Below are 27,286 nucleotides of genomic sequence, written 5' to 3'. Positions count from 1 at the left end.
TCTAACTAACTCAAATCACTGCTTATTATTTATGCAAATAACTCAAATTAATTAAAAAAAATCAAAAAGAAAATTGACACTTTAGAGGTTTTACATTCATAAATTGAAATATTCACAATCGGAGGGAGAGAGATGACGTAGCTTTGGAGGGACGACGGTGGGGGGGCTATGGAGGGACGATGGTGGCGGGGATGTGGAAGGGCGAAGGTGGTCAGAAAAAGAGGGAGAATATTGAGAGGGTTAGACGAGATTCAAAGAAATATAGGTGAGATAGTTAGAGGCGGTCAGCATACCTGATGACATTGAAGGCGAGGGCGACGGTGACGACAACAGTGACGGCGACGGTTACGACGACGGTGGAGAGATTTAATTAATGGAGGGAGAGTGATAGAGAATAAGGTAAGGCAGAGAAGAAGCAGATGAGACGGAGAAGAGAATGTGATAGTGAGTTGTTTTTTGTGTGCTAAGGTCGATCGATTTATATATGTCCATGTTCTGACAGTGGGTTGTTTACTAGGAGATAAATGAGGAAGAACCAGTCTTTAGATTACAAAGATTAGTGTTAGTTATGATGTTGTGTGCTGATGTATATCGTGAGAGAAAAATGAGGACAAATAAGTCTTTAAAAGAAGAGGAATTGTCATAACTACCACCAACTCAATAACTATTTACAATAATCCACCAAACAATAATTTTGACCAAATATACCACTTGACTCTATGTGTAAAACCCTAAATACCCTTACAAAAATTATTCTTTACATTTTATCATTTAATTCCTTCTCTTTCTCTCCCTAACGTCTGATACCTCTCCAAAATCTCGTCACTCAAACTCACCCAAAATCAAAACCCTTCTTCTTCTTTGAACCACGATCGAAATCCTTGCCCAAACATTTCAGCGAACGAAACCTTTTTTCTTCTCCACGAATCTCTTCTCCTTCTCCACGAATCTCCTCTCCTTGCCCGGATTCTACTTGGTTAGTTTCAGCGAATCTCTTTGCCAAAGACTCTACTTGGTTAGTTTTAATGTTTTTTCTTACCATTTATTTCGTTTTTGTGTATGTTTATTCTGGGTATGTTTAAATTTGGGGCAAAAATAATGTTTTCCTGATTCTGGGTAATTTTTGAAGTTGTTCAGGGAAGTTTGTAAGTTTCGTCAGATGTCAACAGTTGACGTCAACAATTGACATCAATTGTTGACATCTTATGTCAACAGTTGATGTCATCTGTTGACATATATTTTTGATGTATAATGTCAACAGTTGACATCAACTGTTGACATCTAATGTCAACAATCACTAACTTTGGATTTCTTCTTGATTTGTACAGTGATGGCGGAAATTTATTTATTATTCAAGCAAAGTGATACTTGGGTTGAATCTAGTCGGTATCAAGAGAAAGGATCTTTTAGAATTATGGTGCCGTCTGAAGTGAACTTCACTAGCTTTGTTCAATACCCTTATGCCATCGAATCCCCTTATGTCATCAATACTCGAGGAGGGGTGTGATTCGGTCCCAACTCATGAATCGGCAATTCGTTCTACATTAGGATTGGATGACTACTTTTTTATACTTTGTTCAGACTACTTTTTTTTTTTAATTTATTATGCTTTGTTCATACTACCTTTGTTTAAGAGTCTATTTATATAATTTATTATGTTTTTTGTTCAAACTATTTTTGTTAAAGAGAATCCTCTTTTGTACAGACTATTTGTTGACCTCAACTTTTGATGTCAACAATTGACGTCAACTGTTGACATCAATGTCAACAATTGACGTCAACTGTTGATATCAATCTCAATAGTTGACGTCAATTGTTGACATCAATGTCAATAAACAGAGAGCTCATAAATCACAGATGTCAACAATTAACGTCAACTGTTGAGATTGATGTCAACAATTAACTTCAAAACCATTAAAAAACAACTACAGATTGATAATTGATATATTGTTGATATTTATTAAACATGCTATCAAAAGCATACCAAAAGATTAAGATAAAAGTAGTACGTAAAACACATTGCTATCTATTATTTACATTGTTTCCTAATTGTCATAAATCTCCATGTCCGATCCAACATGGGTCACTAACTTCATTGCCTCGTGCCGGTATAAGTCGATTGTGAACTTTTGCCGGTGCATGTATATCTCCTCTTGTTTGACATCTTGCAGATCTATGCCATGAGACAAACTCCATGGTCTTTAATGACAAACATGTCACAATCACCACTGTTTTTTTTTTTAAATTGGGATTAGACATATTCTTTAGTATATAAATATGGTAATATTAAATAATAGCTATATACGTACCCATTGCTCTGTTGTGTCATGGTGAGCGAAGTGGAAATTGTGAACCAGGCTGAACGGGTGTCTTCAATACCCAAACTATCAAATGCATGAATAGAGCAGAGGACCAGTGGGTCAAGGACTTGGTTGTCGCGGTGATGTAATCGTAGATCCGAGACTGCTTTGTCCAATCAAACTTGTCATTGTCATTGTCATTGCAATTCAGCCAAACTTGATACCCTAGAAGGCAATAAGTGAATTGTGAACGATTTTTGCAATTTTCCAGTCATTCTCTTCTTCCAGAGGTAGTAAGAAATGATATCAACATGCTGCCAAAAAAAATGAGGGATTAATATCAACAAACAGAGAGCTCAAAAATCACAGACGTCAACTGTTGACATCGATGTCAACAATTGACGTGCTGCAAAAAAAAATGAGGGATTAATATCAACAAACAGAGAGCTCAAAAATCACAGACGTCAACTGTTGACATCGAACATTGATGTCAATTGTTGACATCGATGTCAACAGTTGACGTCAATTGTTGACATCGATGTGAACAATTGACGTCAACTGTTGAAATCGATGTCAACAATTGACATCAATGTCAACAATTGACAACAATGTCAACAATTGACGTCAACTGTTGACATCAATGTCAACAATTGATGTCAACTGTTGACATCAATGTCATCAATTGACGTCAAAACCATTAAAAACAACAGTAGAATTGACTGTCGTACCTGATCTCCAAGCAATTCTTCTTCGGTCCAGAGTTCATAGTAAAATGTCTTCAATTTGATTTCAACTTCTGTGAAATTCCATCCCTATGGCAATTTATCTTCTAGTGGCTTGTACCAATGTCTTTCCTCATCTTTCTTCTTCAACAATCAAAACTTCAGCCAACTCTCCATCACAATGACGTCCTCAATAAATTTTCGCCATCACTGCGTACAAATCAAGAAGAAATCCAAAGTTAGTAATTGTTGACATCATATGTCAACAATTGACGTCAACAGTTGATGTCAACTGTAGACACTATACATCAACAATATATGTCAACATATGAAATCAACTGTTGGTATAAGATGTCAACAATTGATGTCAACTGTTGACGTGAATTGTTGACGTCAACTGTTGACATCTGACGAAACTTACGAACTTCGCTGAACAACTTCAAAGATTACCCAGAATCACGAAAACCTTATTTTTGCCCCAAATTTAAAAATACCCAGAATAAACATACACAAAAACGAAATAAATGGTAAGAAAAAACATTAAAACTAACCAAGTAGAGTCTTTGGCAAAGAGATTCGCTGAAACTAACAAAGTAGAATCCGGGCAAGGAGAAGAGATTCGTTGAGAAGGAGAAGAGATTCGTTGAGAAGAAAAAGGGTTTCGTTCGCTGAAATGTTTGGGCAAGGATTTCAATCGTGGTTCAAAGAAGAAGAAGGGTTTTGATTTTGGGTGAGTTTGAGTGACGAGATTTTGGAGAGGTATCAGACGTTAGGGAGAGAGGGAGAAGGAATTAAATGATAAAATGTAAAGAATAATTTTTTTAAGGGTATTTAGGGTTTTACACATAGAGGCAAGTGGTATATTTGGCCAAAATTATTGTTTGGTGGATTATTGGAAATTGTTATTGAATTGGTGGTAATTATGGCAATTTCCCTTAAAAGAAACATAACTCCTGGGTAAATGGGTTAGTGGTCATATTATATATATATATATATATATATATATATATATATATATATATATATATATTTAATTGGGACATAAAATAATTATAGAATGTGTTATGAAAACATGCACATTTTGGAGGTAATTTAGGCTAAAAATTGAGTAAATTTAGAAGCGGAATAATCAACTTCTAATATTTTTGTTTGGATATTTAGAAGTGGGAATCCACCTCTAATGTATGATTACGCCTCTAATATTTGTTTTTTTACGTACAGGTGGAATTCTGCATCTAAATCACTAATTTTGCCTCTAAATTGAGGCGAAAATTCCGCCTATAAATTAATTGCCGCCTCTAAATGTCATTTTTATCCTAGCACTACTACAAATTTGGTTTTCTGATGCGCATGACTATCAGGTGCGACTAGTTTATGTTTGTCGAGCGTTCGATTCTTGTGAGACCGACGCCGCAAAATCCGAGGAGGAAAAAGGAGTGAGGGTCCGTGTTTGCTGATTCGTGTGGTCCGATTTTGATTTTTCTCGCCGTGCGCTCAGCCCCTGCTCACTCTCCGCCGTGCGCTCGCCTCGTCCCGAGTCTCTGCAGGTTAGTGTTTAGTTTAGAATTTGTGATTAGTTTGTGAAATTGTGAAATAGTAATATGTTTAGTTTAGTTTAGTTTGTGAAATTGTAATTAGTTTAGTTTGTGATATACTAATATGTTTAGGTTAATGTTTAGTTTAAATTTGTTTTTGTTTTAATTAGTTTTTATATATTGTAATTTATCAATTAGGAATTGTAATTAGTTAATGAAATTAAAATTAAGATTAATAATTGTAATAATGTAATAATGTGATTAGTTTATCAATTAGGAATTGTAATTAGTTAATTAGTTAATTGATTAGTAATTGTAATAATGTGATTAGTTTAAATTTGTTTTTGTTTCAATTAGTTTAGATATATTGTAATTTATCAATTAGGAATTGTAATTAGTTAATGAAATTAAAATTAAGATATATTGTAATTTATCAATTAGGAATATAATGAAATTAGTTTTGATTAGTTTTAATATGCTGATTATATATTGTAATATATAATCAACATATTAATTTTTTTTTTTAAAGATAAAGAGCATCAGGTGCGACTAGTCGCACCTGATAGTCAAGACTTTCAGGTGCGACTAGTCGCACCTGATAGTAGAAGACTTTCAGGTGCGGCTTGTCGCACCTGATAATCAAGAGGATTATCAGGTGCAGACTTTCGGGTGCGACTTTGTCGTATCTAAATTCGCACCTGAAAGTACTTTCAGGTGCGACTTTTGCACTTTCAGGTGCGAAAAAAGTCGCACCTGATGCTATATTTTGTACTAGTGTAGTTTCTGCTTTCAACTCGGCGAATAAATCATCAATCTACTCTTCTTCGCGCACTTCATTCGGGGTCGGGTCGACGAAATCGTCATAATCATCGTGATTCATGATATCGTGAATGGCTAATTCTCAACAACTGCTTCTTCTAAAGGAACGACGGCATGTCGTGGCTCGCCGTGATGATACCACAAGTGTAGTACGGAGTGAATCCCTTTGATAAAAGATGCACCCGAACAACTCCTATCTATTTAGCAATTGCGTTATTGCAACTACGACAAGGACACTTAAATTCGCAATCATTATTAAGTTGGAAACGTGTCGTACGGATAAACTCATTCATGCCAGACTGATATTGAAGACTCATTCGGTCATTTTCAGTAATCCAATCACTGATTGGATTTGACATAACGTCAAATGTTGGGAATCAAATATTATTAGAAAGATTTGGATGATTTATGACAATGAGATTGAGAATGGACATTATTTTTGAAGTTTGATGTGGGATAATTGCGATGATCGGAAAAATTAGATATCTTTGACTATTTGATTAAAATGTCTATCGAAATTTCGGCAGAGTTTCCCCTAAACTGTCAACAAACCCAAAACCTACAATTTCATATAAAAACATATGCCTATCAGTCAAACCTACCTCATTGAACAACTAAATCCTAAACTGAACCTCAGTGGTTCGGTTACGTCAATATTATAACACTCTAAATTAATAAATTCAAATAAGTTAATTAATTTTACAATTATAATTACAATATTAACTTAATTAATTCTAAATTACCTAATTAAGTTATAACAATTTCGATATCTCTTTAAGTTATCAAAATTAATTATCGACAAATTAATCAATTTTTAATTAGTTAATTAAACCTAACATACTTATTTAACCGACATTAAAAATTAAACACAAAATCTAATTAGTTAAAGTTACTAATTAATTACCATATCAATTAACCTAACATATTAAAATAACTAATTACATATTCAACTAAGTAGCATATTAATAAATTAATTAGTTCATTAACCTAGCATATTAAACTAACTAACTAAATACATATTAATTAACATAATACTAACCTTTGAAATAATTACCAAAATAACTACCTAACAAATTTATTTTCTAAACTAGCTACTAACCAAACATAGTTACCATGAATGCCCACTAATTAATTACATACCCCCACCGACGGAGCTGCGAGGCACAAGGCGGAGCGGGACTTCGATCGATCGGGGATGAGACAACTCTGTGGTCGGGCTCGGTGGCCGAGCTCGGTCGGCGCGGGTTGGCCGGTGGCGGGCTTGGTGGCCACGGATCGCTCGATGCGCGTGGCTCAGTGGCGGGCTCAGTGGTCGTGGCTCAGTCGGTGGGCGTGGCTCGGTCAGTGCGCGAAGCTCGGTGGCGGGGCTCGTTCGGCGTCGCTCGGTGGTCGAGCTCGGTAGGCGTGGCTCGGACGGCCTGGCACGTGGTGATGTGGCTCGGTGGTGGCATCACTCGGAGGCGTGGTGGCATTGCTTAGAGGCGTGGTGGTGGCATCGTTCGGTCAGAGCCGTGGTGGTTGCATGGCTCGGTGGTGGTGTCGCTCGGTCGGAGGCGTGGCTCGGTGGTCATGGCTCGGTGGTGGGCGTGGCTCAGTCGGCGCGCCTAGCTCGGTGGTGGCGTCCTTGGTCGGAGGTTTTCCGACGGGTCTTGGTCGGATGTGAGTATCAGAGAGAGAGGAGAGAGAGATTGCAGAAAAATGAAATGAGGAAGAAGAAAGAAGAAAGTCGCAATTTATTGAATCTGACCTATATTAGAAGCAGCATTAGAAGCGACTAGTCGCTTCTAATTTTTAAACCAAATAAAACGCCGTCGTTTTGTGAAAAAATTAAAATTTTGGCGGAGAAATTAAGGAGCCAAATATTTCAGTAGGTTAGAAGCGACATGTCGCTTCTAAATATTATTTTGCCACAAAACGTCGTCGTATTGACTTTCATCCCCAAGAAAATTAAAATTTTGAGAGATTAGAAGCGTCATATTGCTTCCAAAGTCGTTTCTAATCGACGAGAAATATTTTGAAGTGACTTATCGCTTCTAACCTCAAACATAATGACATTTTCATGTCAAAATGTTTGTATATCTGTGGAATAGGTTAGAAGCGACTTGTCGCTTCTAAAGCTAAAATGTCGCTTCTAATTAGAAGCGATTTGTCGCTTCTAAAAGTCATTTTTGTAGAAGTGAATAGAAGGGCTTTTTTTATTCCAATACTAAGGTTGGGTCTCTAGCGATAGGCCGAAGAAGAGAATCTCATTCTTGACTAGACCTTCTCTAGCACATTCGAGCTAAGCTTTCATCTGCTAAAATGTTGGGTCAACTCATGCATTGACAATTTAATTGTTGCATGTGGCCACGATTGCTAAAAACTGGTAGTTATTGGGCATAGTTATGAAAGTGCATGTACCATGATTGCCCACTAATCTAAAACGAATTTCATTTTCACTCCGCTATGTCACCAATAGTGAGGGGACTGTGACTATTAGTTGAATTACCATGGAATATAAAAGCTTGGTTCTTTTGTCTTAGTATTTTATCTCATGATTGTTTGCATTATGTTTTTATATCCTAAATTTTCTAGATATTTGTTTCTTTGCATATTGCTAATAGAAGTTCTTTTATATATTCAGTAATCATGTCAAACTCTATTATGACCTTGTTGTCGAAAGACGTCCTCACTGGTGACAACTTTCCTAAGTGGAAGTCGAACCTGAATATTGTGCTGGTGAGTGAAAGCATCTATTTTATCCTCACTGAAGATAGACCTCTTTATCATGGTGCTAATGCCTCTAAAAACTTAAAAGAGGATTATGACAAATAGGTCACAGCCAATGACAAGGTCGTGGCTTACATGCTCGCAAGTATATGTGATGCATTGCGAACCAAGATGGAAGGGAATGAGACTGGTATGGAGATCCTTGACTCGCTGCGAGAAATATTTTGGATGCAAAGCGAGCAAGCCCGCATTGAACTCACATCTAAGTGGACTAGCACTAGGCTGATAGCGGGAACTCCAGTAAGGGATCATGTCATGAAAATGACTAACTACTTTACCAAAGCTGAACTCCATGGGACACAGATGGATAAGGTTACTAGGTGGCAATCATTTTGAACTCCCTTTCGAGTGATTTCATATAGTTCACATCAAACTATATTATGAATAAGTTGAATTATGGATTGTCTCCGCTTTTGAATGATTTTATGACTTTCAAGTCTATAACTCGACATGAGAAGAACAAAGGGTCGGCTAACTATGCTGACAAAAGTTCTTCGCCTAAAACCAAGAAGAAATGGTCTTCTAGTGCTGAGTCATCTATGGCATATCTTATTACTTCAAAGGGAAAAGGTCCTACTAAGAAGGAAAAGAGAAAGTTCAAGAGGAGTGGAAAGGGGAAAGAAAAGAAGCAAAATAGCGTTGGTAAATGTAACCACTGCAATACTGAAGCTCATTGGAAGCGGCATTGTCTTTTGTAATTGGCCGAGCTTGAGAAAAAAAAAGAATAATTCTGGTATGTACCTTAAAATTCATGATTAAAGATATCCTAAAAATGTTGTTTGATGATAATTAATCATGAGCTTACACTTTCTTACATTGCAGAGCATATTTGATGGAGCACGAAAGTGTCGATGAGCTTGCCAAACAATATCGGATTCAAGCCCAAGTTGTAGAGAAGCTCATGCTCCAGTTGAAGATCTAATATCTCTGCTAGTTTTATTACTTTCATTTATTCAATTATTATTGAACATGGTGATGTGTCAGAATAAATAATCCAAGTTTTCTGGATTGTAGCCTTTCATGGTTATTTCAGATATTATGAATCTTATCTTTCCTTGTGTTTCATATCATTATTTATGAACACATGGTTGTGTCATTAAATATTTCTCTCTTAATTATTGAATGCCTTTATTATACTGATTATGCATGAGTATTTTTCCCTAGAGTTGAATGCTATAGAATATGAAGGAATTAAATTACCGTTCATATACTGTTATTGCGCAAAATTATTTTTTCTAAGTTATATCTCTGTTAGAAATATAATTAGCATTTATTGCTTTCTATATTTCTTATAGTGAATGTATTTAATTGTTAAGAACTGTTTAGAGCAATAATTGCGTCTAAATAAATTTATTACCTTATATCGACAATGATTTGTGCAAGTAAGAGATAATAAGGAGACACAACGATAAAGTTAGTGTTGACGATAAAATCATTAAGTGAGAACATCCTTAACTGGAACGTAGCCACTATTATTGAGTGGGAGCATCCTTAACTAGAACCTAACTACTATTATTTATTGGGAGCATCCTTAAATGGAACCTAACCACTATAGTTCAAATTATTGAGTGGGAGAGTCCTTAACTGGAATCTAGTTTTTATTATTCAATGATTAAGTAGGAGCATCCTAACCTGGAATCTGACCACTATTGTTCAATAACTAAATAGCAGCATCCTTAACAGGAATCAAGCCACTATTTGAAGCGGCATCCTTAATTGGAACATAGCTACTATTACTTGATAATTTGAGTGTGAGCATAATTAACAATTACATTGCCAACAATGTCAATAACCTAGTGGAAGCATCCTTGCCTGGATCCTTGTCACTATCATCAATGAAATCTTTCCTTGAATAAAAAGACTTGATTGTGAAGTATCACAAAAGATCAAACTAACTCAGCAATAGTCATAAACCCAATTTAGTAGATCTGTCATTTAAGCCATTGACTTAAATGAAAAAAATGAGATCTATAAATAGACATATGAATGAGTTCGAGCTTTGAAAGCTAGCGGGTGAATAAGAGATTTAACCCTTGAGAAGAGACATTGGCAACGATATTACTCTTCTCTCTGAGACCACGAACCAATTCATTGGTATCTTCCAATGAGAAGATGAATAGTCGTCCACTATGGATGAAGTCTAAAAGATTATGACATGGATCATAGTAGTTAATCTACTAAAACTTTTTAAAATATGAAAAGTTGATCCAATTGCTAAACAAACTAGGATATGATAATACATGAAGGTTTGTTAAAGAATTGATATTTTTGAAAATTATCGATAAGTGTAACTCCTAAATCTGTGTCATGAATGAAGTCATTACCGTTTAAGTACCGGACTGAATTATGACACAAGTAAATTGACTGAGCTAATTGTTTCTACAACTTAAAGTTTAGAAATGACAAAGTCGTTCCATTTTATTTCAAATATACTTATTGATATAATGTATAAGCTCGATTGTTGAGGCTAAAAACTTTGTCATTAAAAGTACTAATAATTAGACTTTTGACAACGGTAAACTTCCGAAAATATCAAAGCGTGGAACACTAAGATTTCTGTAAATAATGAGATACTTAGGTACCAAAACATAGTAAATCCTTAGTCTTGTGTATATTCAATATGAACATGACTGATAATGACAAAATATAAATAACCAAGTAATGGAAACAAGTCAATAGAAATTCTTTAGTGAATCACACTATGAATAGTGTGATAGATTGATACATGCTATGGTGCAACTAGTCTTGGCACCAAAAGAGATATACACTAAGAATAGGTAGACTTATTATCTGAAAGATATAAAGTCTAGTGTATTATCTAAAAGATGTGCGAAGTGTTAATGTGTTCAATAGTAAAATAATTTACTATGAGCAATTTGACTTGACCTTAAGTGGTAAGTCAAAGATCACTTGCAAAGTAGCATATACTGGAAGAATGTAAAACAAGGGTACATACATCGATCGGCATAATTGATAGAGATATAAATTAAGGTCAGAATCCATAAGATTGGAATCTCAATCCTGGTAAAATGTCAAGTTGTTTGTAGTACAATGGCTAAGCATTGATGATCTAAGGAAACTGCCATATCTATTCCGGTCAAATTAGAAGATTGTTAGGAATAATGCCCACCAAAGATAATAAAATAAATATGAATGATTACTGAATAAGATAAGAAGTTTACTTTATTAGCCTTTATGATTAGTGGGTTGTTTTCTAAAGAGAATCGATAACAACTATCAACCATAGCCTCCGTATTAAATTGAATCACATGTTGGGCATTTAAATTCAGACGGTTAGCTAAAACGTGGTCGATGATTGATACATACATGGATAACTGTATCTAACATCATATATGTGGAACACAAGTGAAGGTTGATCACTTGGTGCGAGAATTCTACACTTTTGGTAAGTATACGGTCTGGACAGACTTTGGTTGTTGATGTGTCGTTTAAGGGCTGTTACGACACACTAACTAGGGTCGCTATAATGGTCACAATGAGACTTAATCTAAATCCTGAAGTGATCATGGACTTCTAGGTCATATTAGCTAATTCTTTGACTCATTCGTTAAAGGCTACTATTATGCTGGGATACTTATATCTTGGGAGTTCGGGATATGATCTTAGCGAATATAATTCATAGATACGGAATCCAGTTTTCTTGAAATAAGGTTAATGTTAACTCACCTAAGGGTTGATTCATGAATCGATTGATTGTACATACTTTCGTAGTAAGTACGTACGAAATAATCTTTTGTTAGGGAAGCAACGGTGCGTAGGGTTCATATGTATCAAGAAGGGTATGACATAATAACTGACCTTTCTCGATACGGGTTGAATCTGGAGGATTTTGATCACGTACTGACTATATCAGTGGACGCTCTTACGATGAGTAAAACATAATTATAGTAATAAGAAGAGTGTACTCTTGGATCATTTTGTGGAGTATTCCCAAGATTGACGAATCGATTGAAAAAATAAAAATGACTTTTTCGTCTTTTTAATCAGATTTGTGTGAACTTCTGTTACTAGGTACATAGTCCATGATTCGGTCCTGATAAAGATGGATAAGAACTCTCTAGTAATAATGAAAATTATTTAATATTACAATCTCACAGCTGTAAATTGTTTAGCACCATTCATTCGGAAATTTGTCTATTTTCCGAATTAATTATTTATTGTTGGATCAAGTAAATAACTAATTGAATTTTAATTTGGGCCTTATGGACACTATAAAATTCGAAAATTCCTTGGCCCATGACCCTATGGTAGGCACCTATTATGGGCATTAATTACCAAATATTCTCTTTTTAATTAGTTGCTAGATTTATGGAAAAGAAATCAGGTAACTAAATAAATAAGAGAGAGATTAATAATGGTTGAGATATTCCATCTCCATTAAATAAGGAAATAAGATATTGTCATTTATTCTCTTTCATGATTATTTTCCTAATATCTAGGAGAATAGTAATGGTAGATATATTTTCTCCATTAAATAAGAAAATAAGATATTGTACTCATTATTCTCAAATATCTAGATTCCTTAAATATAGGAGAAAAATAAAGAAATATAATATCCTAGATTCTGATAAGATGGATGAGAGAAAAAGTAGGATTTGTAGTCAAGATCCAACAGTTCATGTTTAACTACAAAATAAGAAAGAATATCTGAGAATAAAATATCTCTAGGAGCTTCCTAGAATATATATGCTCCACCACTATAAATAGGGGTCAAGGAGAACATCATAGAGACAAGAAAAGAAGTCAAAAATTCGCCCATCACACCCTCAGTGTGGAGGAATTTCTTCTCCCGCCCTCTCTCTCAAAATTCGTGATTCCATTCCCATAAACACGACACGATCTGAATCTCTAAATTAGATCGTTGTGAGTTAACGAGTCAGCCCACAATTTCTTCTTATTTCATCCGGAGATTACATTTCGAAAGATTACGGTATCGTCTCTGGAGATCCAAACGACGAGAGTCATGTCGTCGTTCCCAAAGTGAAGATCGAAGCTAAAGCTAGAAGATCGAGTTATTGGAGCTCAGAACGGGATCTTGAAGAATTAGATTGAAGTGTCAATAGGAGATTGCCAAACATGTAAGTAATCTGAAAACTCGTCTTTTAATAGGTTGCTTAAATCGCTCTCTCAAATCTAGCTCTATTCTATTCAAATCTGCAAATCTAGATCTAGTTTATATAATTGTATAAATAATTAGCATGTTCGCGTAATTATCTATTTTTCGCAACGGTTATAGGGATATCTAATTCCTAACAGGTGAAAACTATGGTCTCGAGCTGCCTAATAGTTTGGAGTAATGGGGGATGAAGATGGGGATATTAAATTTGAGTCCGGGGAACATGAGTTAGGACACCCACTTCCAAAGGATTAAGAGTGGGTGAAACTTAGGCAAAAGTCCAGTTGATATTTGGTTCCCTAATAAGAGTATATGTTCTACTTGGCCAGCTCGGGTATTTATAAATTATAACCAAGTTCTTTGCGCTTAAATGACCTCCTTTGAGATTCCAACTTGGCTTGACGAGTGAATGATGGCTCTAATTGGGCTAACACATATTGGGTCGACTCTCTAGTCTATTCATCTACTGCATAAGGCTTTGTGGTATTTGCATCTTATGTCACAAATTGGCAATCCAATTGCAAATAAGTCACATGCAAAAATTTTAGAAAGTTTTAGAGGAAGATGAAGTGATTTTTAATGAGGTATTGTAAAAATTCAGAAGACATTGAGTAACTAATAAAAATATTAAATGATGAGAGAGAGTAATTTGAAATTTGCATATGTGACACGAATGTAAATACGTGACACAAATGCAATTTTGACAACTTTGTGACACAAATGCAAAAACCCGACGAATTTGTGACATTGACGCAAATTTCCCTAAGGCTTTCAAACATACTTTTCAACTCGAATAATGTCATAAAGCCCGATATGAAATTTGTTAATTTGCCTCAATTTCTCATCTTAAATTATATTTAATAAGACGAATTACTAAATTAAGATCGTAGTACTAGTATTATAATATGTGAATAAAAATTAAGGAAGAATGCATTTTGTTATTAATGATATTGAACGATACAATATGGAGACTCCAAAGCATTGATTATAGAGAATAATAATCAAACTTGACATAGGAAGATTGAATGTCATTTTGGAAGACGTCTAAGTCTCAACTCGTGTTGCATGTCCTCCTTAATAAATCGTATAAACTCTCTTGTAACAACTACAAGTTTGATTAAGTTTAGTCTTCTACGAGACATTCTTTTCCACGTGTCGTCTTGAGGCTGAGCTTGGGTCGGAGACACCAAGTTGAGCTCGATACACGGGTCGAGCTCGACTTTCACATCAATGTGGGCTTATCGAGCCTTATGTGCTCAGGATTAGGTCGCATTTTGCAAATTTGGACTAAAAATGGAAATTCGAGGCACAGTTATTTTAATAGCACTCGATCTTACACGAACATCTACCATCCTGATCAATTGAACCGTGGATTTTAAATTTTGCCCTAAATTTTAATCAGTTTTACTTTATTTTAAATTTAGTTTATATATATTTTTTTCAATAAACATAAAAAATTAAAAAGTAATACATAAAATTAAAATTGTATAAAATATGAGTTAAACCTGTACTTTTTAATTTAAACAATCAGTCGGTGATTTAAATTTGGGCAGTGTAGCAAAATAACCAAAATGAAACTATGAAATTTGTTTTTAGCCTACGTTTCACAACTTTTAGGAAAATAGCCAACATGTTTATGTGGCAATAATTAAGGTCTGATTTGCCCTTATTTATTAATAAATTCGTCATTTTCTCTTTCTTATTTTTTCCTACATTTTTTTTACATAAAAACTTCAAAATACCATTTCTATCTCATATGAAATCGAAATTGAGTGATTCCAAATCCTACGGATTCGTGACGCCGATATCTTAAAAAATAGATCCATTGTGTTTGATGAAAAATCATGTTTAATACCATGTAAACTTTATATTATTGATGGATTTTTATTTTATAAACGGGTAAGTGGGTCTACCCGACCCGCTACCCTTTTTTAAACCAGGTAAACGGGTAACGGGTCCAATAATTTTAACTCGCTTACCCGGCGGATATCCCCGTTACCCGGCCCGTCTCAAAATCCGGGTAAACGGGTCCGGGTAACGGGTAAAAAAAATTATAGCGGGTACGGGTAACGGAATAGGTGTACCCGGCTTTACCCGTACCCGTTGCCATCCCTACATAAGCGATTTGACTATATTCTTAAAAATTGTAGGTTAGATCCAAAATCACATATGTTTAAAGTAGCTTAGTTAGTTACAAATCCCCGATCTTCAGGTATTCATATCACTTCCCCAATATTTTTTTAATTAAAAAATGGCTCTATCAGCTTCGTTTTGATATATGGGCCTAAAGCTGGGCTTGCTTGCAAATCGATAAACTAAACCCAAATACTTTGACCCGGCCCTCTTCATTATCTGCTATTTTCTAACCAACCTAATAAAACAGACTAGGGTTTCCTCTGCGAAACGCTGCTCTCTCTCCCCCGTCTTTACGCAGCAGCCTCAGGCCGACATGGTTTCCGACCTGGGCAGGGAGGGCATTTTGTTAACACGAGGAATGTGAGAGGGCAGTCACCTGTTGGCTACGCTGGAGGGATCCTGACTGGTCCAATGCGGCAGTCAATGGGTGGGATGCACAGAAACAGTCCTGATGCTGACAGGTGGCAGCGAGCAACCCACTTTCAGCATAAGGGCTTAATCCCCTCCCCACACACTCGATTGGTGACAATGCACAAGACAGAGAAGAGGTATGAAGTGGGAAAAGTGACAGATGAGGAAGAGGCCAAACAGAGGCAATTGAGGGCCATATTGAACAAGCTTACTCCTCAGAACTTTGAAAAGCTTTTTGAGCAAGTGAAAGCCGTTAATATCGATGAGGCCCGCACACTTCGGGGTGTCGTTGCTCAGATCTTTGACAAAGCTCTGACGGAACCTACATTCTGTGAGATATATGCTGATTTCTGCTTTCATCTTTCTGGAGAATTGCCTGATTTTATTGAAAACGATCAGAAGATTACCTTTAAGAGGTTACTTCTGAACAAGTGCCAGGAGGAATTTGAGAGGGGCGAAAGACAGAAAGAAGAAGCGAATAAGGTGGACGAGGAGGGTGAGGTAAAACAGTCTGCCGAGGAAAGAGAAGAGAAGAGAGTCAATGCTCGAAGACGGATGTTGGGTAACATCCGATTGATTGGAGAGTTATTCAAGAAGAAAATGTTAACTGAGAGGATAATGCATGAGTGCATGGTAAAGTTTTTGGGTCACGATCAAACTCCCGACGAGGAGGATATTGAAGCTTTGTGCAAACTCATGAGCACAATTGGACAGAGTATCGACCATCCAAAAGCCAAGGTGCACATGGATGTGTATTTTGATAGAATGAGAAGCCTATCCAATGACATGAAGCTATCATCAAGAGTTAGATTCATGTTGAAGGATTCAATTGATCTGAGAAGGAATAACTGGCAGCAGCGGAGAAAAGTTGAGGGGCCGAAAAAGATCGAAGAAGTGCACAGAGATGCTGCTCAAGAGAGACAGGCACAAACGAGCAGACTTAGCGGCCGTGGCTCGGGCATCAATCAATCAGGAAGAAGGGGTGGTCAAATGGATTTTAATCAAAGAGGGTCATCTACGATATCTTCTCCCGTTTCTCAAATGGGTAGCTTCCGCGCGATTCCTACTCAGAGTCGTGGTTTCGGAAGTCAAGATGTTCGAACGGATGAGAGGCAGACTTATGACCCCAGGCCATTGTCAATGTCTCTGACTCAGAGACCTTGCAACGAGGCCATCACTTTGGGTCCCCAAGGTGGTCTCACCAGAGGAATGTCCAGTAGAGGACCTGTCTCAGTGTCACCCTCTTCTCTGGCCGATATGTCACCAGTCGGTGGAGACGCCAGAAGGTTCAATTGTTACAGCTCTGCATCAGACAGGGGTCACAATCTAAGGGAGCATTCGATACCAAGATCCATGCCCGAAAGAGCTCAACCTGCTTTTGATCAGTCACAAGTGCGGAATGTCTATGGTGTCAGGGATCTCAGACCGCCTTCACGCGCAGAAGCACAGACTACTTCGAGTACTTCAGTTGGGAATGTGCTGTCTGAAGAAGTTCTACGAGCTAAATCAAAGATTGTTATCAAAGAGTACTACAGGTTTGTACATCTCTTGTGCATTTTTCACAAGTGTTCCTTTTTTGTCTTCTCATATCACAATCTTTAGTGTCAATAATCACTTTAAACCATATTTGTGTTTCTGGGAGTTGAAACTTTTCCTATGTTTAGTGTCCCGTACACTTTGACATTTGATAGTATATACCGACATAAGTAGGATTTAATACCTTGATCATTTTTTGTGATCTACCTCGTAACCAGTCTCTAGGATCGTTGAATTTCAAATTGTAACTTGCTTCGGGCAAACATTGTTTAATTCTCTAATGTTTTTAAGACTGAAACCATATTATTTTGGCGAAACTGCAAGTTTAGATCAAGAGCAGAGATATCCAAGCTGTTTTAGAGTAGTATTAAACACCATGTATCAGAAAAGAACTGCATTTATCCGTGTTGTTGGGGTGTTTTGAAATTGCCGGGAAATTTCATGTATTAGGAAAGAACTGCATTTATTTGTGTTGTTGGGGTGCTTTGAAATTGCCGGGAAATTTTGAAATTTGTAGTTAACATTTGTGTGTTGTGTGGCAGTGCTAGAGACGTTGGAGAAGTTGCTTTATGTATCAAAGATTTGAATTCCCCGAGCTTCCACCCAACAATGGTATCCATATGGGTTGGTGAATCTTTCGAGGGAAAAGCTGCGGATAGAGATCTGTTGGCCTCGCTTCTTGTCAAGCTTACGACATCAAATGATGCGTCCTTGAGTCCCACACAACTTGTGCAAGGGTAAGGAAAAAAAAATGTTGTGCATATGTTACCCATTTTTTTTTTATCATTCAGACAATTCATGTATTTATCGATTTAACCACCCTGTTTTCTTTTGGGTTATAGCTTTGAATTGGTGTTGGAGATGTTGGAGGACACGGTGACAGACGCTCCAATGGCACCACAGTATCTCGGCCGTATGTTTGCGAAAGTCATCACGGAGAATGTGGTCCCGTTGGAAGAGATTGGACGGCTTATACATGAAGGCGGAGAAGAGCCGGGGAGTCTTCTGAGCTCTGGGCTCGCCGGAAATGTTATCGGGAGTGTGCTGCAGATCATCCAATCCGAGAAGGGTGACGAGGTTTTGAAAGCCCTTATCAAGGGCTCGAGTTTGCAGTTGGAGACTTTCAGGCCTCCAAATCCCATGACATCAAAGACATTAGAGAAGTTCCTTATATTTAGTGAAGCTCATTGTAAGCCTCGTTAGGGATACAAGAAAAATCGATGGCTGGAATGGGAGCTGTTAGGGTTCTTTTTTCTTTATTAATGTTAATTTTGCATAAATATTTTTATTGATGGGCGAGCGACAATTTTATGTCACGGGCTATGATGATCCTTGCCCATGCTTTTAATATTATGGATAAATTACGCTTATGCCCCTGAACTTTTGACCATTTAACAATGTGGTCCATACTTTTATTTTTCTTACAGCGTCGTTTTTAAACTTTCATATTTTTACAAACTTAGTCATTCCGTCAAATTTGTTCTATATTCCGTCTATTTTAACTTGTGTAATCGACATATTACAACTTGAATATTTAAAATTACCTATATATCCTTTATTTAATTATTTTATATTTAAAATTAATAAATTAAAATTAAAAAATTTCATTTTACATTTTGTTTGTTGTCTTTTTTTAATATTTTTTTTATACATTTCCATTATACTTTTTTTTTAACGATAATAGAAAATTAATGATAAATAATAATTCATTTTTACAATTCATTTTTATTAAAAATTCATATTTTACATAATTATTTTATTTTTATTTATTTTTTTATATAATAAATAATAATTTTTAATAATATTAAATAATTATAAAATCAATATTTTTTTGTTATTTTACAATTTTGTCCATGTTTAAATAGTCACATGCCAATCACATGGGCAAAAATGAATGAATTGTTGAGAAAAATAGACGGAAGGACTAAGTTTGTAAGATTGTCAAAGTTCAAGGGTGACGCTGTAAGAAAAATAAAAATAAGGACCACGTTGTTAAATGGTCAAAAGTTCAGGGGGCATTTATGTAATTTATCCTAATATTATTTATCAAAAAAATATTTCACTGCAATTCACGGGAAGGTTTATTTTCTTATACTAGTCTAAATCGATATTGATCCTCCTGAATTTCTCTGAATAATTGTTTGGTAATTTGCACACCTTAAAATGTGGCACCTAGGTATTGGGTTTTAAATTGGTCACTTTTTGTTTGCCAGTTCATCTTTTCAATGCGGGCTATTGCCAGCATAAATATTCAATCTTTTCCATTTTATACATTTTAATATATATATATATATATATATATATATATGTATATATATATATATATATGTATAGATTTACGGTAAAAATACTAAATGTTATCTTTTAGTAGCACTGTTACTTTCGGTGAGTTGAGCGCACTGGTTGAGTGCTACAGCTGTCCAATGAGTTCATTCCTCACCCACTTCAACAATTGATTGAGAAACTTAGGGGCTGTTTGGTTTAGTAATCTAAATTTGTTTTTTGTTTTTAAATTTTTTTATTCTGATTCTAATTTTAAATTTAAAAAACAGATTTAGAATTACGTTTCAAAATATTTTAAAATGTTGTTTGGTTATGTTTTACATTCAATTGTTTTAAAATTTAATTTAAAATATCAGAGAGATAAAATAGAAAACATATTTTCATTGTTTTTTGTTTTCTAAACAAATTTCAAAGAAAAAGAAACATGATTCTAAATTTGTTTTCTAAGTATTATAACAAAACATATTTTCTAAAAGTGTTTTTTAGAATTTAGAATTAGAAAACAGAAACAAATTTAGAATCACCAAACAGTCCCTTATCAGTCCTCACCCTTAGTTTACTCATATTTTGCTGTATATTCATTTACAACTCATTTAAACCCACCAAGCTTTCTTTTCTGTTATGTTAATCCTCCAAAACTATGAATAAGACGACAACCGAGAAAGACAAAAAAGAGAAAGAAAAAAAAACGACAAAACAGAGCACCCAAAAAATGAGAGAGGAGGACGGGAATGAACGAGAGAGATAATGATATTTTCATTTATATTTAAGTGCAGTGTAGCAAAATAGTCAAAATGAAACTATGGAATTTATTTTTAGCCTACGTTTGACAATTTATAGTGATATAGCCAAATAGTTTATGTGACAATAATTAAGGTCTGATTTGCCCTTATTTATTAACAAATTCGTCACTTTCTCTCTCCTATTTAAAAAAAATTGCATTAAAACTTCAAAAATTCGTATCTTTCTCATACGAACTCGAAATTGAGTGATTCTAAATCCTACGGATTCCTGACGCCGAGATCTTCAAAAATAGATCTATTGTGTTTGATGAAAAATCATGTATAATACCATAGATGTAGAAAAATCATGTTACTACCTGAAAGATGGAAATAACTGAAATTTTTTGAAATTATAAAAAAAATGGAAACATAAATATGATGCATTAAACATAATTTTTCATCAAATAAATGGATCTATTTTTGAAGATTTCGACGCCACGAATTTGTAGGATCTGAAATCACTCAATTTCGAGTTTGTTTGAGAAAGATACGAATTTTTGAAGTTTTGATGAAAAAAAAAACTATTTGAAAAAAAATAGGAGAGAGAAAGTGACGAATTTGTTAATAAATAAGGGTAAATCAGACCTTAATTATTGCCACATAAGCCATTTGACTATATCCTTAAAAATTGTAGGGTAGATCCAAAATCACATATGTTTAAAGTGGCTTAGTTAGTTGCAAATCTCCGATCTTCAGGTATTCATATCACTTCCCCAATATTTTTTTAATTAACAAATGGCTCTATCAGCTTCGTTTTGATATATGGGCCTAAAGCTGGGCTTGCTTGCAAATCGATAAACTAAACCCAAATACTTTGACCCGGCCCTCTTCATTATCCGCTATTTTCTAACCAACCTAATAAAACAGACTAGGGTTTCCTCTGCGAAACGCTTCTCTCTCTCCCCCGTCTTTACGCAGCAGCCTCAGACCTCTCAAAGCCTTTCGCCATGGTAAACTCTCTCTTTTTCTAGCTCATTAGGTATTGAAATTTCGGGTTTCGTCAACATCGGGTTTTTAATTCCAAAGCATTGATTATAGAGAATAATAATCAAACTTGATATAGGAAGATTGAATGTCATTTTGGAAGAAGTCTAAGTCTTTCTCAAGTCAACTCGTGTTGCATGTCCTCATTAATAAATCGTATAAACTCTCTTGTTACAACTGCAAGTTCGAATAAGTTTAGTCTTCTATGAGACATTATTTTCCACATGTCGTCTTGAGGCTGAGCTTGGGTCGGAGACACCAAGTTGAGCTCGATACACGGGTCGAGCTCGACTTTCACATCAATGTGGGCTTATCGGGCCTTATGTGCTCAGGTTTAGGTCGCGTTTTGTAAATTTGGACTAAAAATGAAAATTCGAGGCACATTTATTGTAATAGCACTCGATCTTACACGAACATCTACCATCCTGATTAATTGAACCGTGGATTTTAAATTCTGCCCTAAATTTTAATCAGTTTTACTTTATTTTAAATTTAGTTTATACATATTTTTTTCAATAAACATAAAAATTAAAAAGTAATACATAAAATTAAAATTGTATAAAATATGAGTTAAACCTGTACTTTTTAATTTAAACAATCAGTCGGTAATTTAAATTCCGGCAGTGTTGTGAAAATAGCCAAAATGAAACTATGAAATTTGTTTTTAGCCTACGTTTCACAACTTTTAGGGAAATAGCCAACAAGTTTATGTGACAATAATTAAGATCTGATTTGCCCTTATTTATTAACAAATTCGTCATTTTCTCTTTCCTATTTTTTTCCTACATTTTTTTTACATAAAAATTTCAAAAAACCATATCTATCTCATATGAACTCGAAATTGAGTGATTCCAAATCCTACGGATTCGTGACGCCGTGATCTTAAAAAATAGATCCATTGTGTTTGATGAAAAGTCATGTTTAATATCATAGATGTAGAAAAATCACGTTATTACCTTAAAGATGGAAATAACTGAAATTTTTTGAAATTATCAAAAAAATAAATGAAAACGTAAATATGATGCATTAAACATAATTTTTCATCAAACACAATGAGTCTATTTTAGAAGATCTCGACGCTACGAATTTGTAGGATCTGAAATCACTCAATTTTGAGTTCGTATGAGAAAAATACGAATTTTTGAAGTTTTGATGCAAAAAAAATTATTTAAAAAAAATAAAAAAGAGAAAGTTACGAATTTATTAATAAATAAGGATAAATAATAATTTATTAATAAATAAGGATAAATCATATGTTAATTATTATCACATAAATCACATGATCTCTTTAAATTCCGATCTTCAGGTATTCACATCACTTCCCCAATATTTTTTTAATTAAAAAATGGCTCTATCAGCTTCGTTTTTATAAATGGGCCTAAAGCCATAACAGGATGGGCTTGCTTGCAAATCGATAAACTAAACCCAAATACTTTGACCCGGCCCTCTTCATTATCTGCTATTTTCTAACCAACCTAATAAAACAGACTAGGGTTTCCTCTGCGAAACGCTGCTCTCTCTCCCCCGTCTTTACGCAGCAGCCTCAGACCTCTCAAAGCCTTTCGCCATGGTAAACTCTCTCTTTCTCTCGCTCATTAGGTATTGAAATTTCGGGTTTCGTCAACATCGGGTTTTTAATTGCTTTAAATCTTTCGGTAATAGAACTTCATTTTGTCAAATTAAGAGTCGGGTCGCAATGAGTTAGCTTGATTTGAGTTCGTTCCAGTTGTTTGAACTTTTGCAGGGCTGTTTAATAAATTTGTTGAGATTTCTTCGAACTTTTTTTTTTTTTTTTTAAAATCTGAAACTCATTTTTCGATTTGTTTATTGTGGCAGACTAAGAGAACTAAGAAGGCTGGAATTGTTGGGAAATATGGTAAGTTCTTTTTCCACTGTCGGACTCTGGTTAATGTTGTATTTTTATTATTATTATTTTTGCAATCTCTACCCGAAAAGCCTGGATAACGATTCTGGTTCATTAATCGGGTTAAGCATTTTATATATTTGTTTGCTGTTTTTTTTCACTATCCAGGTGAAGCTTTTAAAATGACATTTTATTTGGTTAAACATACACATAGAATGGTGATAATTGATGTTGTCACATTGTTAGTGTTGTGAAATGTTCCTAACTTTTGGTATCTGTTTCTGAGCGAGTCTTTCTTCCGATGTTGATATGGCCTGAGTTTGTAATCAATTATCACCTTGTGTTTTTCAGGTACTCGATATGGTGCCAGTCTGCGTAAGCAGATTAAGAAAATGGAAGTCAGCCAGCACAGCAAGTATTTCTGCGAGTTCTGCGGAAAGGTGAGAACATTATCCAATCCTTAATCCATGGTTTTAATCATATTTCAAACTCGATCTAGATGACTGACTTGCTTTTTATCACAGTACGCTGTGAAGAGAAAGGCTGTCGGAATCTGGGGATGCAAGGACTGTGGCAAAGTGAAGGCTGGCGGTGCCTACACCTTGAAGTAATAATCTTTCCCCCCCCCCCCCCCCCCCCCCCCCCCTAAATTTCATTATACAATGTGTTGCTTCGATATTTTATGAAAATGGTAAGATTCTTATCGTTGGTTTTTTTCTTTATTTCAACAGCACGGCCAGTGCTGTGACAGTCAGGAGCACCATCAGGAGGTTGAGGGAACAGACTGAGAGTTAGATTGACTTTCTCTTTCGCTCTTGTTTTTCTTTTTATTGTTTTGCTGTCTTTTCATGGATAGAAATCACTTTGAAATCAGTTTTGAAGATGTTTTGCCCCTTTTCACCCATAAATTCGAGAAGTTAATCAATGTTAGTTGGATCTATTATTTTAACTGTGTAAGTCATATTGGGAGTTATTTTTGGTAATGCCCTTTCAACATGGTGTTGCATCTATAAACATAGTTATGGCTCCTTGTGTTTCTCTCTGAATCTGGTACCGTTAAATGGGTTCAGTACAGTAATGTTCACATAATGCATGATAAATTTAACCAGTTAAATTGAGCTTCGAGGGGTGTGCCTGGTCCCTGAACTCCACATTCATTAAACGGCTAAAAAAATTAGACCCTACTGTGAAAGCAAGTAAATTAAATCAAACTATTTTTTAGAATAGTCTGGTCCAGTGTTGACCAAATTTATGGTACCAGAAACCAAGGTTCGTCTTACCGTTACCGTATCGGGATTTTAATTTTGGAGGTAAACCGCTTATTGGAGGGAAAACCGAGAGGTATTCAGACAAAAAAAGAAATTGGTACCGACAGGAAACCGTTTACCGTAGAGGAAACCGACAAAATGTAGGAAACCGATGGGTATTCAGACAAAAATAAACATATTTTTCATAGTTCAACTTCAAATTTAGTTCAGACAACGAATATATTGGTATCAATTTATCATTACAAATCATCATATTCATCATCAAATCATCTTATTAAGCTCAAGAACATCATTAATAATCATTAAACATCATAAGCATCATATTCATCTCAAGTACACAAACTCAAGAACATCATAGAAAACTTAGATTTGGATTAAAAATCAACATTTTAATTTAGATTAAACCTAAAAATACATAGAAAAATCATATAAAACAACCAATAAACTCATATTAATTGTTCAAACCCATGAAATCATGGATTAAAGTAAAAAATGATAAAAAAATAAAAAATCCCAAAATTTGATAAATCTCCAAATTTACCTACCGAAAACCAATGAAAGTTGACAAAAAAAGCTTACGACGAACGAAAACCCTCGGAAAGCATCGGAAACTGTCGGTAACCACCAATAAATTGGAACGAAAATGGTACATGTCGAATCAGTACCGATACTTTCCGATAAGGCGGTTCTCGGTCGATTTTTTTCGAAAAGTCAATCCTTGCCAGAAACATTTCCGTGTATTGACTTGTTCCTCGTGTGTTCAAGTGAACACCGATTTTCCTCTAGGATTGTAACTTAAACATTACACTAAAGTTCTATATCAGAAAATTTTAAAAATACAACAGAGGTCGTACTTTTACCACTGCATTTGTTTGATCTTCAACTTAATCGCTATAGACATAACATATGCGAGATTGAATTTCATTCGGTTATGAAAATACATAACATATGACATGACTAATACACACCATAGATAATAATAATTCCGCAAAGATCAAACAATGTTCACTACGGTGCCAAGTTGGATTATGAACTACATTATGTTGCTTATTATATGTACATAATTGTTTTATGTTAGAACAATTATTTGAGTTAAGGGGTAATCAGTGGATTTCGACGCGGTATATCGTGTATCGTCAAATCCCAGTAGTGAAACGTACAAAACCATAAAATACTTTTAAAAAATGCGGTTTATTGCGCTGGTATCGATTGAGAATCATGTGATGCATAGCATTGGACGATCCAATTAAAAACTTCATGAAAATTGCGAGAAAATTGAAATTTATCGCAATTAAAAAAAAGTAGCTTATTATTTTGTATTATCAAGAGAAAACCACATAATTTTTTATATAAAAATATTAACTATATGAAATGATATGTTTTTTTTTTAATTTTATTTCTTAATTATAAGTATATAATATATGTTGGATCCTCTGTGGTATGGTTTAGTTTGGCAAACCAATTGTATTAAGGTTGTTGAAGTGAAGCTGCAAGAACATGTTCAAGACCCGGGTTACTTGTTCTACACTGTTCTCTCGCGCGAACTAAAACTGGAAACTTCATGTTTTCAATTTAAAATATATTGGACATATATTATCGGATATTTAGTTTCCAAATATGAGAGATTAGCGAGAGATTTGATGGTTGATCTAATAAAGCTCCTTCGGGGTCGAAGTAAGTTATTGTCTCTTTCTGTTAGGTAAATCACATTGAATTATATCTTGAGCAAGTCTCTCTATTCTGGAGATCATCATCGACAACTGGTTCTCGGTGCTTGCAACTATTGTTTCTTTATTTGATCAGAATTTGTGAGTGTGTGTGTGTGTGTGTTTGCATTAACGTGACTGATAATCTTCGGGAGAAGATTGGGTGAAACATAGAGAGGGAGTCTCTAGATTTGAGGGGAGATCGGATTCACATCCATTGAAGATAGTCAAAGACGAAGGTGTTTGTGATGTAGTCATCAAACTTAATATTTCTATTTCTTTGACTGGTTGGTTATAGTATTGTTTTCACCCGGACATATTAGTCCCCCTGAGTAGGTTGTTTATACCGAACAGGGTTACCAATTGTCTTGTGTTCTTTACTGCTTTCTGTTTTATTGTTTGGTTGCTTATCATCTTTATTACTCTGCATAAAATAATTTGTTGTTCAACAAGTTATTCAACCCACTAGTTGAACAACCATCTTAACCATGTTAAGTAATTTCAATTGGTATCAAAGCAATTCACTCGATTCTCCGATTGTTATCTGGGATAATTACTAATGTGTGTGTTTTGTGTTCAGATGAACATGAAATAGGGACACAACATAGGTCAACCTCCTCCGTTGGAAGGAACGAACCATGCCTACTGGAAGGCTCGGATGAAGGCTTTTCTAAAAGCCATTGATGAGAAAGGTTGGAAGGCTCCTACAGTCACTAAGTAGAAGTAAAGGTTGTCGATATGGCTCTGGACAAGTGGTCAGAGGAGCATCACAATGCTGCAAAAGACAACTCCAAAGCCATGAATGCCATATTCTCAGCTGTAGATGAGAACATATTCAAGCTTATATCTAACTGTGAGATTGCTAAAGAAGCTTGAGATATTTTTCTTATCGCTCATGAGGGCACACAGAAGGTCAGAGAACAACGCCTTCGTATGCTTACTACTAGGTTTGAACATATTATGATGAAGGAAGATGAAACTATATCTAAATACATTGCGAGAATTTATGATATATCTAACGAGTCATCTTCATT

General features: G+C 35.2%; 2 protein-coding genes across 2 annotated transcripts; both read left to right on the top strand.

The window, feature by feature from the left end:
* Nucleotides 1-15,651: 15,651 nt before the first annotated feature.
* On the top strand, nt 15,652-18,787 carry LOC149390430 (eukaryotic translation initiation factor 4G-like). The gene is made up of 3 exons (XM_089620134.1): nt 15,652-17,364; nt 17,908-18,102; nt 18,208-18,787. The coding sequence occupies exons 1-3, from the start codon at nt 15,830-15,832 to the stop codon at nt 18,566-18,568; spliced, it is 2,091 nt and encodes a 696-aa protein (XP_089476260.1). The 5' UTR covers nt 15,652-15,829; the 3' UTR covers nt 18,569-18,787.
* Nucleotides 18,788-22,838: 4,051 nt separating this feature from the next.
* LOC149390429 (large ribosomal subunit protein eL43) lies at nt 22,839-24,227 on the top strand. Its single transcript, XM_089621452.1, has 5 exons — nt 22,839-22,984; nt 23,251-23,290; nt 23,630-23,718; nt 23,803-23,885; nt 24,010-24,227. The coding sequence occupies exons 1-5, from the start codon at nt 22,982-22,984 to the stop codon at nt 24,071-24,073; spliced, it is 279 nt and encodes a 92-aa protein (XP_089477578.1). The 5' UTR covers nt 22,839-22,981; the 3' UTR covers nt 24,074-24,227.
* The last annotated feature ends 3,059 nt before the right edge of the window (nt 24,228-27,286 follow it).

This window comes from Urtica dioica, chromosome 7 (assembly GCF_054948205.1).
Source record: "Urtica dioica subsp. dioica isolate 48M chromosome 7, U.dioica_male_clone48M_v1_H2, whole genome shotgun sequence".
Taxonomy (NCBI): domain Eukaryota; kingdom Viridiplantae; phylum Streptophyta; class Magnoliopsida; order Rosales; family Urticaceae; genus Urtica; species Urtica dioica.
The sequence above is the reverse complement of the archived record's forward strand: the minus strand, read 5'-3'. Positions and strand labels throughout refer to the sequence as shown.